This window comes from Rosa rugosa, chromosome 5 (genome assembly GCF_958449725.1).
Source record: "Rosa rugosa chromosome 5, drRosRugo1.1, whole genome shotgun sequence".
NCBI lineage: Eukaryota > Viridiplantae > Streptophyta > Magnoliopsida > Rosales > Rosaceae > Rosa > Rosa rugosa.
In genome coordinates, this window is record NC_084824.1 from 20,925,412 (window position 1) to 20,943,614 (window position 18,203).

Genomic DNA, 18,203 nt, shown 5'->3' on the forward strand with positions numbered 1-18,203 from the left:
TTATAGTATTACACTAGGAATAAACCATGTTATATAATTACTATTATAGTACGTATTACACTAGGAATAAACTCTCTGAAGACCAAGATATATGGTCTTGGAGGCATAAACCATAGAGATTAAACCATTCCATTGTACTACAGTACTATAACAACTTGATCGATCACAATTAATGAAATTGCACTCTACCAGCCTTAAAACCATGACAAAGCATGTGCAAGAACCTAATAATTACCTATACATACATATTTGAACAGCCATTCAACAAATCAACGATTACTCAAGTTAAACAAAAATTTGCGCATTGACCCGTTCCTATTGAAAAACAAGAGTAGTTAAAATCTTAATCACATGTATAGGTAACGACGTTCATTGAGAATGGTTAATTGAAGTTTCTTGAGCCATACCTTGTAATCGAGATAGTGAAAAAAAGAACAGAACTCATACCTTGCGTGAAGACTCCAAAAGGATGCTTTGCTCAATTACGGCATCATCAATTTCTTCCATAGAATTTGATGTATATTTTAGGGTTTACGTTGCAGGAGAAAGTTTTCTTTTAAGTTGAAGACTCTGTACTGTTTCATGGAGGTAAGAAGATAATTTTTTTTTCCCCTATTTTGTGTCCTTATTGGTAATTTGATATGGGTTGATAAAGTCAACTATAACTTGGAAAAAAAAAAGAGGTCCAATTGCCAATTTTGGAGGTATGAATAGAAGCTCCCATTTTAGAATGCCTACTAAATCAAGATTTATTGAGATTGGGTCATGTACTTCTTCAGGTCAGCCTAATAAGTACATCAACCAGACACAACCAATCTCTGTTTACTAGGCATTTTATTGTAAGTTTATCCTTCTAAATGAAAGTTTATTTCACCGACCAAAAAAAAAAAAAAAAGCTATTTCTTACTGTTTATTGCCTTTTGTTGTTGGACACTGACTGTTTCTCAAGGAAGACAAATTTTGCCACAATTCTGGCAATATGTCATAGTAAACCCCCGTGAATCAGGAATATATATAAAATATAGATCACAAGGGTTCCATAAGGGCATTATATTGCTATGCCAATACTATTGAAACAATTTTTTTTCAAACTAGATCCTGGTGTGGAACTCGAGCTTAAAGTTTTTTTATGAAAGTCTTGCTGGTTGGTGTTGAAATTGTTGCTGCTTGACTACTCATTTTGGTCTAAAAGGGCTTGTTTTTAGAGTATCTATCTTTATGTCATTTTACTATTTTGCCATTTTAGAATGAAATTTTTTTTATGCTCACTTTGACATAACCGAAATAGTCCAAATCCCTAACCAAACTTGGGTAACTAATAATCAACGTTTTTCTCATTTGATTTTTTTGTTTGTGGAAGAAATAAACCTTGACTCACGTGACCTATGGAAATTATTCTATGCACCGACAGTGCAAATGACTCAGCACTTATAAAATGATTCAATCCTTGATAAAATTTATTAATAACCTAAGAGTGTATTTAATATAATGTAACCATCCATTTATGTCGTCGGTGCACTGTATCCTCCCCCGGATCCTAAGTTTTGCAATTAAGTAGACTTAAGAAAGTGGTAAAAACCAAAGAAAAAACGTAAATTTGACCCTTCCTATGTAAGAAAAAAAAAAGTAAAAACAGAGGAGTGCACGCAATGCACCGCCCATGAGAAGGAAACAACCCACCAAATAGTCAGAAGAAGAAACCAAACATAAATTTCCAGAAATAACTGAAACAGATAACGATTTCAATTCAATTCAATTTGCCAATTCCCAATTCCCAAGTTGTTGCAATCAGGATAATAGAAACAGAGCAGAAAAGGCCAACAGAGACAGAGACAGGTTGGAATTGGATAGAAAGAAAGAAAGGAGGGGAGGAAGGTCTCGCATTTTTGGAGGGACACCCAATCTGGCAAACCTTGGGGGCCTGAGGCCTCGTTTGCCGTTGAAGCAACCCAACATATACGACCCAGATAGCGAGGAGTGTAGGCCTTGGCGTCGCAGGATTTCTATGGCTCTCACATGGGGCTCCGCGCTGAGGATCACACTCCTTCTCCTCCTCCTCGCCGCTGTTGCCACCGCCTGTTTCACTCTCCCTGTTGAAAAGGTCTCTTCTTTCTCTCTTCTGGGTTCCTTCTGCCTTGGTTTTTTCTTTTTATCTATATGTATTGGTTGTTGTTGATTGGCTTATTGGGTAGGTGAAGTTAGCTCCTTTGATCATTTGTCAGAATTTTGGATTCGTTCTAGTGTTGTGTAATTGCTGCTATGGGGCTTATGATGTTGGTGGATTACATGTTTCTGGGGTGGGGGAAGAACCTAATTTTGATGGGTTGGGAGCTTGGATTATGGTTTTGAGCTTAACTGCAATGCTGAACTTAACTTGGTTTGTTTTATCTTTTGCAAGATTAGGTTGGGTTGGTGTTTAGGTCGATAGTTCCACTTTGTATCGAGTACTAGTTTTATTTCTAATCTGGATGGGGCTCTGTTGTTTGATGGTCGTGGAACTTTTTAGTTTGAAATGTGACAATGCAGTAGGACTGTAGGACTTTTCTTTCTTAATTGCATTGGTTGTATCAGCTGGAACATGAGGTTCTGTTGTGGATCACTTTCTTGGGAGTTTTGTTAACCTGAGATTTTGGCAATACAGCTGATATCTCTTTTATGGATATGGTTATATTTGTTAACTGATAAGATAACTGCTTCCTGCAGATTTTGAAGGACTTCTTATTATGGGTTGATAAGGATCTTGGCCCATGGGGTCCATTTGTGCTGTAAGTAAATTGTAGCACTGAAGCCTTAGCACTTTCAATTTTCAGAATCCGTTACTTGCCCACATGTTAGATTGATTCTCAAAGATTACTTGCCAGTGAAACAGTGACATTGTTTGCCTTTCAGCTTAAGTTTCTTTTGGTTACATGCAGGGCCGTTGCATACATTCCTTTAACGGTCTTGGCAGTACCAGCTTCAGTACTTACCGTAAGGATATGTCCAATACTTATTTTTGTTATTGTACCTTAATTTCTTGTAGAATCGTTATTGCTTACTTGTCCACTTCACTTAAAATTTTTCTTTTACATAATGTTTTCCATAATATCAAGTCCATGTTCCAAAAGGTTTTGCCTTTTTTACTTTATTTGTTACCTTGTCCCCTTTCTCACTAGCAAATCTAGGTAGGACAGAAACCTTGAAAACAGAAGTACAGGAGAGCGAGAAAATAGAGTCTTTCAAATAAAACTTTGATTTAATCGCAAGTTTGCATCCTTATGTGATTGCTCGTCTAATATGTTTCAGCTCGGTGGTGGTTATCTTTTTGGCCTGCCTGTCGGCTTTGTTGCCGACTCAATTGGTGCCACTATAGGTGCAGGGGCTGCATTCCTTCTTGGCAGAACTGTAAGTTTCTAAACTCTTCATTGATTTCTAAGTGTTTGAGTTCCTGAAAGAGTACATTATGTGGAACAGAGAAGCAGTAAAGTAACTTTACCCAATTGGTGTATGAAGTTATTATTTCTGTTCTCCCTTCATACATATGGAATTGTCATTGTTTGCTTTGTTCGCCTCCTATTGGTCCTATATGTAATATAAGTCTATCAACTATGTGTTTCTACATGTATCTTATTCTAGAGTTCCTATACAGATTGGGAGATCATTCGTCATTTCCAAGTTGAAGGATTATCCTCAGTTTCGTGCAGTTGCGATTGCAATCCGAAAATCTGGATTTAAGGTTGGCATGATTCATATCTGACCTTCAAAAAGTGATCCGATATTTTAAATATATGTATATTTACTGGTTTTCCCATGCACAGAATATAATATTAGTTTACCCCAATTTATTGTTTCCAAGTCTAAATAGTCACTCAACGAAGTCGTGGTCTTTTTATATTGACATTTAGAAATCTGCTTGTTTTATTCTTTCCACAGATTGTTTTGCTGCTTCGTCTTGTTCCCTTACTTCCATTCAACATGTTAAATTACCTCCTGTCGGTGACTCCTGTTCCAATTGGAGAATACATGCTTGCTTCATGGTTAGGAATGATGGTATTTTCTTCACCCCTGATCATCTTTTATCTATCATTGTATTTTTCTATGCTAGTTGTGCTCCATTATGATCGCAAGTGATGAATATGAGTTAAAAAGAAAAAAGATACAGACTGGATGTTAGCATAGTTTATTGCCATGTTGAATTTTTAAGTTGATCAAGGTGGTTATCTTAGTGTCTTTATAAGAAAGCATTATCTGCGTCATTGTCAAGCTTTGTTCATATCATAAGGTTTGCAGTAATCCCCTACCCTCTAGTTCGAGTCTGAAACAGGCTACCTGTTTGTTGATCCTGGTTTGCTGTGCCTGGATCTTTAGTTTGCACAAATTATTATCATAAAAAATCTATACCTTTGATTCAACATCTTATGTACATAGATCATGATAATTTAGGGCACTAACGCCATTAATGGGAGGGTTCTTTTGCCGCCACCACATTAATGAAACATGTGATACATATAACATGGATTGACCAGTGTTTGTGTTTTAAAGCAATGCTAATGGGTTTTAAATTGGATCTCTTACAGCCGATAACACTTGCACTAGTATATGTTGGAACAACTCTCAAGGATCTTTCTGATGTGACTCATGGTTGGGGTGAATTTTCGAAGACCCGTTGGGTAAGAGCATCTCATCTTTCATCTTCTGTGTTACTTGTAATTTTTTTTAAAATGATCTTCCCTTGGAATGGTTTACAAAGAATAAGGATCCCAAAGGGTGTTACGGACATATAATTCTCAGATAGTAAAGATTTATATTTTCAAAATAAGGCTTGGGGGTATGGATGAGTTTTTCCTCACTTTCTAATTTTCTGATATGTGTTCTCTTTTATGTTGTGTCCGGCCATATAGTTCTCAGATAGCAAAAATTTATATTTTCTGAATAAACTTGGGGTATGGATGAGTTTTTCTTCACTTTCTCATTTTCTGATATCTGTTCACTCTTTTTATGTTGTATATGCAGGCTGTCATCATACTGGGCCTTGTAGTATCCGGTAAGATAAAATATCTGGAGATGCATACAGCACCTTTATATTTTCTTTGGCCACCTGTTCTTTTCCTTCCTTTTGGGTTGGGAGGTGCAGGAACTTCTATGCCCAGACAAAAGTATCTGGGTTGTGCCTATGAAGACTTGATCTATTTTTTCCAGATTAATATAGCACTATATGCCACTAGCACAAGAACCAAAGAAACAAATGAGCATAACCATAGAATATATACATATGTATAGGGTTATTGTGATGCCTTAGACAGGAAAATCTGATTCTTGGACTTTGTAGAGTTGTCAGTTTTTTTGGATTGATAGGAGTTGACTGGTTGAAACAGGAAGAAAATGGGAAAGGGAAATTATGAAAGATCTCTGAAAATTGACTTCCAATTTGTCTTTATGTGTAAAATTCATCAACGTCGACTATGAACTTGTGTTCGTCTTAAGTAGCCCCTTTTGTTAACTCAAACCATGGAAAACTGGTGGAGTGTGTGTTTGCGGGTGATATCTTTCTGAAAAACCTATGTATAATAAATGAGTGACATACATGCAAAATGATCAGTGCATTATCAATATAAAGCACATTTCTTAATCTATGGAGAGAGTAAGAAATGGAGGTGGGTAACTGCGGTAGTTGGAGGCAGAGGAGAAAAGGAGAGTGAACCATTTTGTATTGAAGGGCATTGTCTTTTAGCAGTGGTTTGCATGAACGGTACTCATTTGTTGGTCACTTTTCTGGACTGAGATGCCATTTAACGTGTTCATGAGCTTTTCATGCACAATGCATCAGTCATCTAAGATAGCAGAGAAGGTGATTTGAAATAAACTCAGTATTTGAAACTGTAGTGTGATATTGATCAACATTAAGCTTAGAAGACAATAAAATTGGATCAATGTTCATGGGTTAGTTTTGATTTCCCCTGAAATAATGGAATTGGCCAAAACTTTTGTTTAAACATTGCACTTTTAGTCTTCACATTAGTAGTGAGAGTAAATATATTAAAATGTCCAGTGTACTTCTATTATTGTTTGCAGTATTACATCATCTTACTTTCCTTTTTCTTTGGCTTGTTTGCAGTGATTCTAATGTTTCTTGTTACAAGAGTTGCCAAGGCTGCTTTGGAAAAAGCCTTGGCTGAAAATGAGGATCTTGATATCATAACGCCACCTGAGTTACCTGTTTCTGATACACCTGGTCATCTCGACCAGCCGCTTTTAATCAAGATAGATCCCTCTGAAGACCATCATGAAAAATGAAATCCGTGTTCTCTGTAAATTCTTCTTCTACCTACCTTCTTTCACAGTGCTATGCCTAATTTATACTTCAGGATGTGGTACTTTTTATTTATGACTTGTACAGTCTCCCCATCTTTTTAGATTGTAATTTTGGACAAACAAGGCTTATTTGACAACCAAGATTGTGTTATTTAAGTGTAGTTTGTTTTTCCAAGTTGAAATAAAATATTAAAAGAAAAATCAGTTGAGATCAATTTTGTGAGTTCTTTGCCTTGGTTGGTTTGATGTAGCATTCTGTTGATAGTGAAAGGAAATGAACTACTTTGTGTTTAGTTTGCTTGCCTCATTAATAGGTGGAGTTATAAGTTTTTGCTTCCTTCTGTCCCATCTTAATCGAAGAATTAAGTTTTTGCCTCATTTTTCCCCCCACAAACCCAAATCTGCAATCTGCATATCGCTAATATTAAGATTCATGGAGCATATGGCTAGTAAGAGAAATTCTTAGGTAGGGATTGCTCTACCGCGTGGTGGTATGGCAGCTCAATCAAAACTAAGAAAAAACTTTGCATATCCTGAAATTAGTCCTCTTTTAATAAAGTAATATGTCCAAAAACACCTCCTGCAAGATCCTGATTGAGCAGTCCTACCTAAGAATCTCTCGGCTAGTAATAGGAGTCGAGTAAAGTTTCGATAAACCTGTCAATGGATTGGGTTTTGATTCAGATTTGGTGCGGATCTGTTAACAACAGACGAGTTCGAACGGGTTTGAATTTGATCATTTCATCTATTATTTATTAACGGATCCGTTAAGTTGATGAAGCAAATAGAGATCTAGGTTGATGCGATCCCTTAACAACCCAGTTAGGTTTTAGAAATATAATAATATTTATTAATATATAATTACTATTCTTTAAACATGAAAATAATAAATTATATATTGATTTAGACAAAAATATGGCAGAAGACAAAAGATCTGAAAATTTTTATAATTTTTTTTTTTTTTTTTTTTTTGAAACGGGGTTCGGAACTTATAATTTTTGTTATAGTTTGATTTTTTATATTGCAAATTGTAATTAAAATTTTAAATTCTTTTACTTTAAAAACTAATAATATTTAATAATAATTGGATCGGACTAGTAAACCAAATTTCCGTTAATCCATCATATACAGATTTTTGAATTTGACTACCAAAGTATCAATGATCACTAGATTATTGGTTCGGATCGAGTTGAATTTTATTTTTAACTATACGGATCCTGATTTAAGTCAATCGGCTCCTAATCTGGTCTGTTGATAGGATTTATACGGCTAGGCCAAGGTTAAAAGTAGCAGAATACCATATGCATGATGAAACTCTCTTGCCTGATGTTAGGAATGCCGGGGTACCCTAGTCTTAGAATTGTTTGAACCTTCCTAAAACATGTCAAGTGTCTACAGAAGATTATAAATATCGTAATTAGTAATGCAAAGCTTGTTATCAGAAGATCTGGAGTGGACTTTATTGTTCTCTTGTAAAGATTGTCAAATACAATGGTTGCTTCTACCATTAATTTAAAATAAATTTCCTTTCTGAATCGAACACTTCGTGAGAAAACAAAGAAAGGATTTGGCCTGGTGTTGAAGCGAGGTATATGATTGGATATCTGTCCGCGACTCCATGTGATTCTATATTGTGAGCTATGATAGAAAATATTATGCAGGGTAGATACTAGACTTGTTTGACTTTAAGAACAAACTGAGCCTCCTACTGTAACATAAGTAGCCTTATGTTCTGTTTTACCAGAAACAAACTCAAAAATCCATAAGAGAAATACTAATCTGCTTGTGGTTCCAATTGCTAGGTTTCTTGTATGCTTATAGAAATGGGAGCAGTTTTTGAGGGAAAGGTGTTTGTTGGAAACTTGAATAGGAGTGAATAAAAAGCAAAGTTCTTGAGACACAGTGGGGAGCAACATCATATTACTAACATGATGCCTCATTATGAGTCTTTTGGAAGCAGTGTGGGAACCATTTACTTCTTTCTCCCTGCAAAACAAAGGAAAAGCCAGTCTTTATCATATTTATTTGTTATTGTTCACTCTAATCTCATCTTTTTCCACTGTCTTGTGTTGAATCTTGGGCCCTCTTAAGACCCTACCAATTCCTTAATGGAAGGGCTAACAATATTCCAGGTTTGCTGCTATATTCTATATGGCATGTTAAGTAATAGTGGCTGAGAAAGTAGGATTTGACTTTATGGAGGGGGCTTATATCAGTGAAGTGAAATTAGTGAAACTTCTGCAGCACATAAAAAATGCATGTTTTCTTCAAGTCTAAGGTCACCAAACACTTGAAGTCCCTGAAATCAAAAATTCCCAGATTGTGCATGTTCCCAATTGGGGGATGTTTTGATGGGTGCAGAGACCACACTCAGCAATCCTCAGGGTTTGGCACAAGGATTTGGAACCTGACTGACAAGCCTGTGGAGCTTCAGATAAGAGTTGGGTCCATATTGAAGAAGGTTCACACTTTGAAACCCGGCTCTTCAAAGAGACTGAAATGCAAGAGCATATACAAAGCTTATATGCCTGGGGAGAATGGCAAGGCAGGTATGAAGAGCTTGCTATATTACTATGATGAGACCTGTCACCCTTATGTTTGGATTCATGAGACTGGTGGGGATAGCATGAGGATGGTTAAGCAGCAATATATCAGTCTTGAGGATTTAAGGGATTGTTGTGAGATCAGAATCTTTAGGGATCATCAACGAGGCTGCTTATCGGTCCGGAAAAAACCCAGGCCAGACTTTTGCTGATGAAGTTTGAATGTCATGTGTTGGTTGGTAATTAGTGTGTTAACTTTAATCCCTCTTTTTTATTTGGGTTTCTTTGATGGTAATTACTATTTGAAGAATTCAAATGTTATGTGTTTATGTTACAAAAGATACAGAGAATGGAGTTACTGCAGCAGTTGGATGTGGTTTTCTTTATGTGATATTTGATCATCAAGAAGAAAAGGAATGCAAAATGACCCTTGTAATTTTTGCAGAAGCTTTTAGTGTAATTGAGATGTTGTGTTCTTGGTTGCCATCTCGCCAATGTTGCAATCACAATTATGATTGACTTGGATTGAAAAAGGATCATGCTTATATTAATTTATGTATCTGATATATGTTTTTGATTCTTGGTATATGTAGATGACCCTAAATGTATTTACTTATCTGTTATGTAGAAATTGCCAATGACTTTGTTTCTTGTTGAATTCAAGGGCAAATCTGGTATGCTACGTGCTGAGCAGGTTGTTGGGCTTTGATTTGTGTGAGAGTTTTGTCAAATCAAATTTTTGTTTTAAGGAAAGTCCACATGAAATAGTTGAACAATTTTTTCGTTGATTCAAGTATAGTCTTCTTTTGTGTTACATCATGTTCATTTCTTGTCATCTTAAGTTCCTGCCTCGTGCTAAAGATTTTCGAACGAACTTGATTAATCGAGTCAGTGATGTAGGACAACCTAGAGTTAATATGTTGAAGGTCTTCGAAAGGTGAATCTAGGGTGGTAATTTGTGGGTTGAAGGGGTGTTGTGGTTAGACGTCTTAAGACTGAAGGAACAGGAAGAGAATATAGACAAATCTGTAATCGCACCAGATGGATTGTTGGCGTTACACCTAGGCCATGTTTGGTTCGCGGAATCAGGGTCTTGGAAAAGAAAAGTATTCATTTCTTGTGTTTGGAATGGCAAAGGAAAAGAAAATAAAGGGGAAATTGGTTCCCCCCACCCACCCTAGGATTCACTTTCCCTCCCAATTTCCTGCATTTATTACAGAAATATATAAGATATTCCTGGTCTTTCCAAACATTGGAAAGGAAAATTGATGAGAATTGCAATTTCCCATATGCCCATAGAAAGAGCAAGGAATTGATTTCTTTTCCTTTCATTTCCGTGGAACAAATGAGGCCCAAAAAATTTTAGAATCACACCAAAACTCTTCGCACAAATCACTTAAGAAAAAAAATTTATGACAAATCACAATCAATCTCATTTATTTTGATTTTAATGAATACATAGCTCACTAGCTCTTTTAAATAGAGCTATAGAAGACACCAAAACAAAGCAAATGTTGATTAACTTTCACTAATGACTTCTACAAATTAATCGACAACTAATTTTTCCCAATTGGGGTTTGTGTCTCTTGACTTCAAAATAGACAAGCAGAAGATATCAAGAATAACAAAGAAAATGTGGAGGAATTCGTGATAAATGTACAATTATGCTCCTGTCAATGGTATTTAGACATATCAGTTTTACTCTTTCCTCCCGTCCTACCTCTTCGCTAGCAACATCTCCTACACCATGAAACTCTTCATTCATTTGGTTGTACTCAATTATGTCTTGAGGTTCTTTAACATCTAAAACTTGTTTAGTCCTCTCTTCATGCTATTCTTCCTCTATATTTTCATCTAATTTTGCTCAATTCTTTTTTGAGGTTCTTCAGCATCTAAAATTTCTCTAGTCATCTCTTTAACCTGTTTTCGCAAGCATCGTCTTATCTCTAATACCTCTAATTGAGACATCAAGATATGTCCGCCATGCATATATTGCTCACTTTGGCCAATTAAAACCACTATCATGTCACTAAGTTACAACGATAATTTGTCTGGTAAGTCAACAAAAACCTAAAAAAGTAGTCCAATATGGGTTGCCATGTGTCACGGACCTAACTTTCTGATGCGCAAAGAGGACCGCGCGGCACTTGCTAGTAGGTAAGTCAGCCAAGTGAGTACCTTGCAAGGAACAATGAAAGCCACATGATATTAAAATGGTGCTAGCGGCAAGCAAGAACACAATTATATAAAGGTTGGGCAACCACGATGAACAAATGAATAATCGAAAGGAAAGATCAAGAAACAATCTCACGGGACACAAATGATTGAATAATTTCTCTTTTATTGATGGTAAGACATGAAGGGAGGCAAAAATACATGTGCTTACCTATACTAGTTTCGTAGTCCAAACTATGCCGACTAGGAACCCCTCCCTAAAGAGCATAACGGGCTTAAAAGGCAGTGAGAAATATGCACTTGGCTGAGGAGACTAAATGCTAAATAAAATAAATTACATAAATTACCAAAGCACCCCTAGCACACAAGCAACCAACCAAAAGCTTGACTAATGACCCTGGACAAGGTTGCTTGCGGCATTACAAATGTGGCCCCTAACACCATGGTAGAACCATAGCTCTAATATCAAATATGATTGATCTTCATGCCTAACTGTGGGGGTGTAAAATTTTAGAATACATTCCTAATCAAGAAATAGGTCGGAGGAGAAGCAACCCGACCTGTTTAGGAGATTTGAGGTGAAATTTCCTCAATGCGGGTCTAGGTGAGGTGAAATCCCCTCAAGACAAGTTTAGGTGAGGTGAAATTCCCTCAAGGTGGGTCTAGATGAGGTGAAATCCTCTCAAGACGGATCTAGGTGAGATGAAATTATGTTCTAGTCAAGAATCGGGTCAAAAGAGACGGCTCAATCTATTTGGGGAACTTTGAGAGGTCAGACCCCCTCGAGGTGGATCTGGATAAGGCGGAATTGGTCAACTGAATCCGTAGGAAGCAAGAAGCACTTTCCAACCCACGTTGTCAGAAAAGTGGTGTAATGGATCCACTAACGCATGACTTGCGGACTTTACACACCACTACACGCACTAGTCGAGATATCCGCTCAAGCTCACTTATAAATACTTGGTGAGTTGAACATTTGAGGTAAGCAATGAATTTTGTCTACACCTACTACAACTTAAACAGTCACTTAGGCATCAGAGTATCTTTTGTAGGTACCCCCTTTCTTCAAATTTGACTCGAATATATCGATCTAAATTTAGAGGGCGTGAAGGCATTGACCGCGAAAGTTTTACTCTCACTCCAGCCAAAAAATTATGTGAGAAAATATTTTACCTTGTGATCATCATACCAAACCAAACTTAATTAGCACCGAACCGTCTAGAGATCTAACCCATACTCGTGAATTTTGGACGGCAAAAGTTACAACCAAATTTACTAACCCACCACCAACTCTATTATTTTCACTATTACCCCTTTGACATAGAAATAATTAAATGCAAAAGATTCAATTGTTCCTTTCTTTATAGAACTCTGCGTTTCCATTTAACACCTCACGTTGGAAATAATCAAACCCAATGCGTGTCATTAATATTCAATAATTTCCAAAGCAGCGCGCGTTTAATCGTCGCCAAAAACGCCGTGACGACTCTTCGACCAACTTAACGCGATCTTTGCTTTTCTTTTCTTCTCTTCCTCTACAGTCTTCTTTCTTCTTCTTCTTCTTCTTCACATTCGTCTCCTTTTCTACAGTGGGACTTCGTCTCCGATTCTCCACCCCCATTTATTTTTTTTCTCTTCCTCTCGCTTCTCACACCTCTCTCCCCAAAACCCAAAAAATGGGGATTTCTTTCAGCAGCAACCGAAGACGTAACAACTACTACCAACACCCGCCACCGCCTCAGCCCCTCTACCTCTCCAATCCTCACTACTACCCCTCCGACCCACCTTCTTTCTCTCCGCCGCCGCCGCCGCCTCCTCCGCCGCCGGTGACTTCTTTCTCTTCCTCCTCCTCCCCCTCCTCTTCTTCTTCCGCCACCTACCCAGAACCCAATTCCGCCACCCCTTACGCAGCGCCTCCGCCGCCGCCGCCCAGGGCTCCATACCAGGGCTACCCTCTTCCGCCGCCGCCGCCGCAGTCGCATTACTGCTATGGTCAGTACAATTCTTGCAACCACGCGAATCCGATGATGGGTCGGTTCAGTTACAACCACAATTACCAGCCTTACTATGGTAATCAGGCGAGTGGGTGGCCGGCGATGCGGCCTCCGGTGGCCCCCCTGTATCCTCCGCCGCCGTACGTGGAGCACCAGAGTGCCAAGAAGGTGAAGAATGACGTCAACGTGCGTAAGGACACGTTGAGGCTGGAGATTGATGAGCAGAACCCTGATCAGCATTTGGTCTCGTTCGTTTTCGATGCCTTGTATGATGGGAGGTGAGCTATTTTGGGTTTCTGTGTTTAAAGATTGTTGCTTTTGATGGATTGAATATGTGTTTTGATTGTTGTGGATAAGAAATTGTTGGGTTTTCGGTTTCGATGTCATCAGCATTTAGGAGCTGAGTAGGGAAGAAGCTTTGATCGTGTGAGTTGTGAGGTTAAATTCTAGAATTTGGTTTAGCTGAGTTGGAATTTCCTTGCAAGAAATTAGAGAGAAGCTATGCTTCTACTTAGGGAAGGTAGATGAAGGAAATTAACTCTAAATGTGTTTGAATTCCTGTGTCGCTAACCATGAAGCTGGAATCCTAGTGTTATGGCAAGGATGCTGAACCAGAAGTTAGTGAGATATGAACAATTAAAAGGGTGATGAGAAAAACCGCCTATGGGGTTTACAATTGCATTCTGCTATTGTAGTGACTATCTAGTGTAAGAAAATATGATACGAAGTGGATGTACAATAGTTACTTAATGTTCATCTTTGAGTCTTTGGATGATTCGATTGCTGATGGTAGAACTTATAACAAATGAAGCTCATGCATTTTGCCTTTTCAATGTTTTTCCTCTGTTGGAGGATGGCAACAGTGGACATGACCAGAATTAGCTACAACCGTTAAGAAATAGTGAATCTGTGGTTCACAATTTCATGTGTTCCTTTGATGGAATTTTATTGACAGAAAGTTTGGCTCTTCACTTGAAACACTAGGGTTTTTTCAATTATAAGAAGTATTTACGCGGTGCCCCATCCCTTTTCATAGGAAGGCTCTCTAACATAGACAGGGGTTACATTTTCTTGCTCTTGTTAATTGTACAGCTGCTCTTAAGAGGAAGTAGAGATTGGAGGGTATAGGATTCTCTAATTTACTTGCTCAAGTGTTTGAATTAGCCGTACAAATGGTCTTTTCCAGAACACTGTTATTTGTTTTAAAACTATTGAGCCAACAGCAAACAAGGATCTTCCCTCTGCTCCTGCCTGTTCGTGCTGTTTATCGACTTCCTTGAGAGATCGTGCCTGCATCACCTTAATATACTTTAAATGTTTTCTATGAAGAAAGGGTCATGCTGGGATCTGCAAACTTTATCACCTTTAAAAAGTGTTTCTGATATAAGATTTATACTTCTATAAGCCCTGAGAAAAGGGGCATCACTGTATTTATAAGACTTTCATAAGATATAGTGTCTATATTAAGCATTATTTATAGGTTATTAAGAAAGCACTATGTAAAGTAGTGCAATTCTGTAATATAGTCTATCATCTATATGCTGCTGTGCTTTCACTTTTATGTGTTGAATGAACAAGTTGTTGGAGTCGGGTTTTCTTTTACAATTACTCTTCACAACTGTTCTTTTCAGGAGTTGTAGAACCAAGTATCGTAACTGTTGTGCCTCCTATGAACACGTTGTTTTTGGTCTATAAATACAATTGCAAGTAGAGATTTATCTATTTTCATATTTGAGCTCTGTTAAAAAGTAAGGTTAAAAATGCAGTTTGAAGCAGCAAGCTGTGTGACAATTTAGTTATTGAAGTGTTTCGCATTATTTAATTGTTTTTCTTACCAAAATAGTGTATCTTTTAAATCTAATGCTTCTTGTGCGATGTAGAAGGTCATGTTAGCAGGTGCCTAGTTTGCTTGCATTGCTGTAGAAACATTTTATGTGCAATAACAGTCTTATGAGTCATAGTCCAATAGTAGAACTATGTAATAGGGTTAAAAAAAATATGCTAACCATTATTATGGTCGTTGAGCATGCATGTGGCACTCAACCTATGCATATATTGAACATAGACGAAGTAAGGGGGTTCTCTTTAGATCGCCTGCTTATTGGCCATGGTCATGATTGTCTACTAGTTAACACCAGGATTTGTACTCCAGAATTATATGGTAACACTTTTCAGAGGCCGTTGGTGCCTTTTTGTTCCCAGTACTATCATGACATTTATATGCTTTGAGTAGATCTTCAATTCATTTGCTATTGGGTACATCTTATATTCTTATTCTAATTATCTGGGTCATGTCTTCTTATTGACAGCATTACTATTCTCTACTTTGCCAAGGAAGAGGCAGATTGTACATTTGTTCCACTATTTCCTGAAGCATTTACGCCGGTGCAAGTCCCTTTTCAGAAAGGAGTAGGCCAGAAATTTTGTCAGCCCTCAGGAACAGGCATCGATTTAGGCTTCTTTGAGTTGGATGATCTGTCAAAACCCTCACCTGGAGAAGATGTATTCCCACTTGTAATATCTGCGGAAACACGTACGCCGCCTGATTCAATCGACCATATTGGTGAGCCTGTCCAAGATGCATCTCCTCGTATGCAGATCACTCAAGCTGTGCTAGAAAAGAATAATGGCGACCCCTTCCAAGTGAAAGTAATTAAGCAGATACTGTGGATTGATGAAGTTCGCTATGAACTACGTGAGATATATGGAATTGCAACCTCAGCAGTGGAAGGCTTTGATGACAATGACCCTGGGAAGGAGTGTGTAATATGCATGACCGAACCGAAGGACACTGCTGTATTACCTTGTCGACATATGGTGAGAATTCATCTAATACTAAATAGTGCTATTAGGAGATCAAAACAAATTTAGGTGAATCTGCGCATATGCCATATATAAATGTTGTTAATGTTGATGGAGGAAGGCACAAGCCCTTTGTGTGCGAGCATATGTCTTCTATGAATATTCTCATCATGAATTATCTTTTGGGTCGTAAAGGAGTTTGCTTTTAAAATTTCTAGTTTTCTTGGTTCTTTCAGTAGTTGGTAGAGTATTTTTGTCGTGAATAGGAGTCAGAGGATTAGATGGCTGGGTCATTAGCATGGTACCTTGGTTTTGATAGTCACGTTCAAATTTATTTTGAACTTCCCTTGATGAGTTTCTCAATGATCAGAAATTGGATTGTGATTGAAATTTTTAGTTGCTTGGTAAATACATGAATTGTGTATTGCATTGTAAGCTAAGATAACTACTATTTTTTTCCCTTGATTTCACTCTTATGTCTTCAGTTGCTTAACTTTCGGTTCTTTTCTTGTTTATTCCAGTGTATGTGCAGTGACTGTGCAAAAGAATTGAGGATTCAATCCAATAAATGCCCCATTTGCCGACAACCCATTGAAGAACTTATAGAGATAAAGATGAATAAAAGTCAGCAATGAACTTGTTTTCTCCATTATGTGGATGTTGTGGTATGAATATCAAATATATTTTCTTTATTGATGGGCAGCTGTTGTGTAAATGCATTCTTTTTCTTTTGTATATTGTAAGTGATCTCTTGCTCTTCTGATTTTTTTTCATGTCATTTACATAGATGAATCTAATTAATCCTCAAAAGAATGAACTTTCTTAACCTCTATATACTCGCGGTGTGTGTTAAGTACAAGCTTTCTTCATCGTTTTTGCTCTTGCAGTGTTTTGATTTCCTTCATTGTTTTGTAAAGTTTGTAAAATTGAATTTGAATAAAAAAAAGTTTGTAAAATTGAAGGAAACTTCTCTTATTGCATATATCAAAGAGATGGAGAACTTTCCACCAGACCTTGCTTGCCCCCTTGGTCCTATTTACCAGATCCTATATGAAGGTTTTCCGGTGCATAGTATGGAATCAAAAGCTTTCATTTCTATGCCTTTTCTTTATAGCAAGGAGGAGTATAATGAACATTCTAGATCTTGTGACATCTAGACACGAAAGCATCGGGAAGCATCTTTTTCACTGTGAAATTCAGCAAAGGAAAATCTGGGAGGGAATATTTTCTGGTGAAGTTTGCTAAGAATCTATAAAGCTTGGGTAGGCCGTATGTTTCTTGCATCTCATTGAACATCCCTTCTGTATTCTGCCTCACTCTACATAGTTGAACAAAATGGATCTTAATTTTCTTGCTAGTATTTGTTGTGTCTTTTAGACTATTCTTGTTCTTCTGGTGGGAGACTACAGGTCTACAGTCAGCTTTAGTATTCTTTTCAACTTTGTTAACCACTGAACCCAACCCCCATAGTGAATTCACCATGGTCAAAAGTTTCTGAATGCTTCAGACTTGTATAGTACTCGCTTTTTTGTACTCTTTTGGAGAGGTGGCTTCTGACTAGAAGGCAAAAGATTAAACATGGTGGTCAGTTTGGAGACCTCTTTTGGTTTATTTACATGGTGAAAATTCACGGGGAAGAAAACTGAGGCCAAGCTTTCATTATTTCACGTTACGATAGTATTGATTGATGGTAACTAGCACTATGATTGTCCTGCTGTGTATCACAAGCGTTACAGTGTTCATTTTAGGCAAGGTCACCAAGTTCTCGATCAGAATTGCCCTAGTTAGCTATAAAATCCGATATCACCGCTCACTTTTCTTTATAACCTGTAGGTTGTTTTTTTTTTTTCTTCACTTACAATTTCATTTTAGGCAAGGCCACCAAGTTCTCAGAAGTGCCCAAGTTAGCTATAAAATCCAATATCACCGCTCACTTTTCTTTATAACCTGTAGGTCGTTTTTTTTTTTTTTTTTTTTTTCTTCACTTAAAATAAAGAGGATCAAAAGATTTCACTTCTACCTCCATGGTGACTCGAACCCATGACCTCGATCTTAGGTAATGGGTGCTCTAACCACTGAGCTAACACCAGTAAATGTTTTCTTGCACCAGAGTGTATTCCAAGCAGGCAATAGATTGCTCTGTCATCTTTCTTGCACCCTAAGAACGACGAAACATGTAGATGTGGGTTTAGGGTTTGGAGTTAGACCTAGTTCGACATGGAAATTATGGAGGTGGGTGATGTTGATGGACAGATACTCCTCTACTTGTGCCTACGTCACAATCATTTAATCATTTGAATTTTTATCTTCTTCGTGTCATTCAAATGTCAGAAAAACATTGAATTACAGGTCAATAATTTAGAGTTTAAAGTCCATTTTAAAGACACGATGACATTCT

General features: G+C 37.5%; 2 protein-coding genes across 2 annotated transcripts; both read left to right on the forward strand.

Moving 5' to 3' along the window:
- Positions 1-1,676: 1,676 nt before the first annotated feature.
- On the forward strand, positions 1,677-6,506 carry LOC133710391 (uncharacterized). The gene is made up of 9 exons (XM_062136456.1): positions 1,677-2,101; positions 2,704-2,765; positions 2,916-2,970; positions 3,286-3,384; positions 3,629-3,715; positions 3,913-4,029; positions 4,557-4,649; positions 4,993-5,023; positions 6,095-6,506. Exons 1-9 carry the CDS (start codon positions 2,006-2,008, stop codon positions 6,271-6,273), a joined length of 819 nt encoding a protein of 272 aa, XP_061992440.1. The 5' UTR covers positions 1,677-2,005; the 3' UTR covers positions 6,274-6,506.
- A 1,965-nt stretch (positions 6,507-8,471) lies between these two features.
- On the forward strand, positions 8,472-16,570 carry LOC133711338 (probable E3 ubiquitin-protein ligase LUL3). Its single transcript, XM_062137473.1, has 6 exons — positions 8,472-9,041; positions 9,175-9,290; positions 9,463-9,528; positions 12,449-13,281; positions 15,313-15,820; positions 16,327-16,570. Exons 1-6 carry the CDS (start codon positions 8,546-8,548, stop codon positions 16,438-16,440), a joined length of 2,133 nt encoding a protein of 710 aa, XP_061993457.1. The 5' UTR covers positions 8,472-8,545; the 3' UTR covers positions 16,441-16,570.
- The last annotated feature ends 1,633 nt before the right edge of the window (positions 16,571-18,203 follow it).

Excerpts from the sequence above, each read along its gene's own strand:
- LOC133710391 (XM_062136456.1), top strand. The coding sequence starts at position 2,006 with ATGGCTCTCACATGGGGCTCCGCGCTGAGGATCACACTCCTTCTCCTC. Across the intron at positions 2,971-3,285 it reads TACCAGCTTCAGTACTTACC|CTCGGTGGTGGTTATCTTTT; the intron begins GTAAGGATATGT and ends AATATGTTTCAG. Across the intron at positions 5,024-6,094 it reads ACTGGGCCTTGTAGTATCCG|TGATTCTAATGTTTCTTGTT; the intron begins GTAAGATAAAAT and ends GCTTGTTTGCAG.
- LOC133711338 (XM_062137473.1), top strand. The coding sequence starts at position 8,546 with ATGCATGTTTTCTTCAAGTCTAAGGTCACCAAACACTTGAAGTCCCTG. Across the intron at positions 9,291-9,462 it reads TTTTTGCAGAAGCTTTTAGT|AAATTGCCAATGACTTTGTT; the intron begins GTAATTGAGATG and ends TCTGTTATGTAG. Across the intron at positions 15,821-16,326 it reads TATTACCTTGTCGACATATG|TGTATGTGCAGTGACTGTGC; the intron begins GTGAGAATTCAT and ends TGTTTATTCCAG.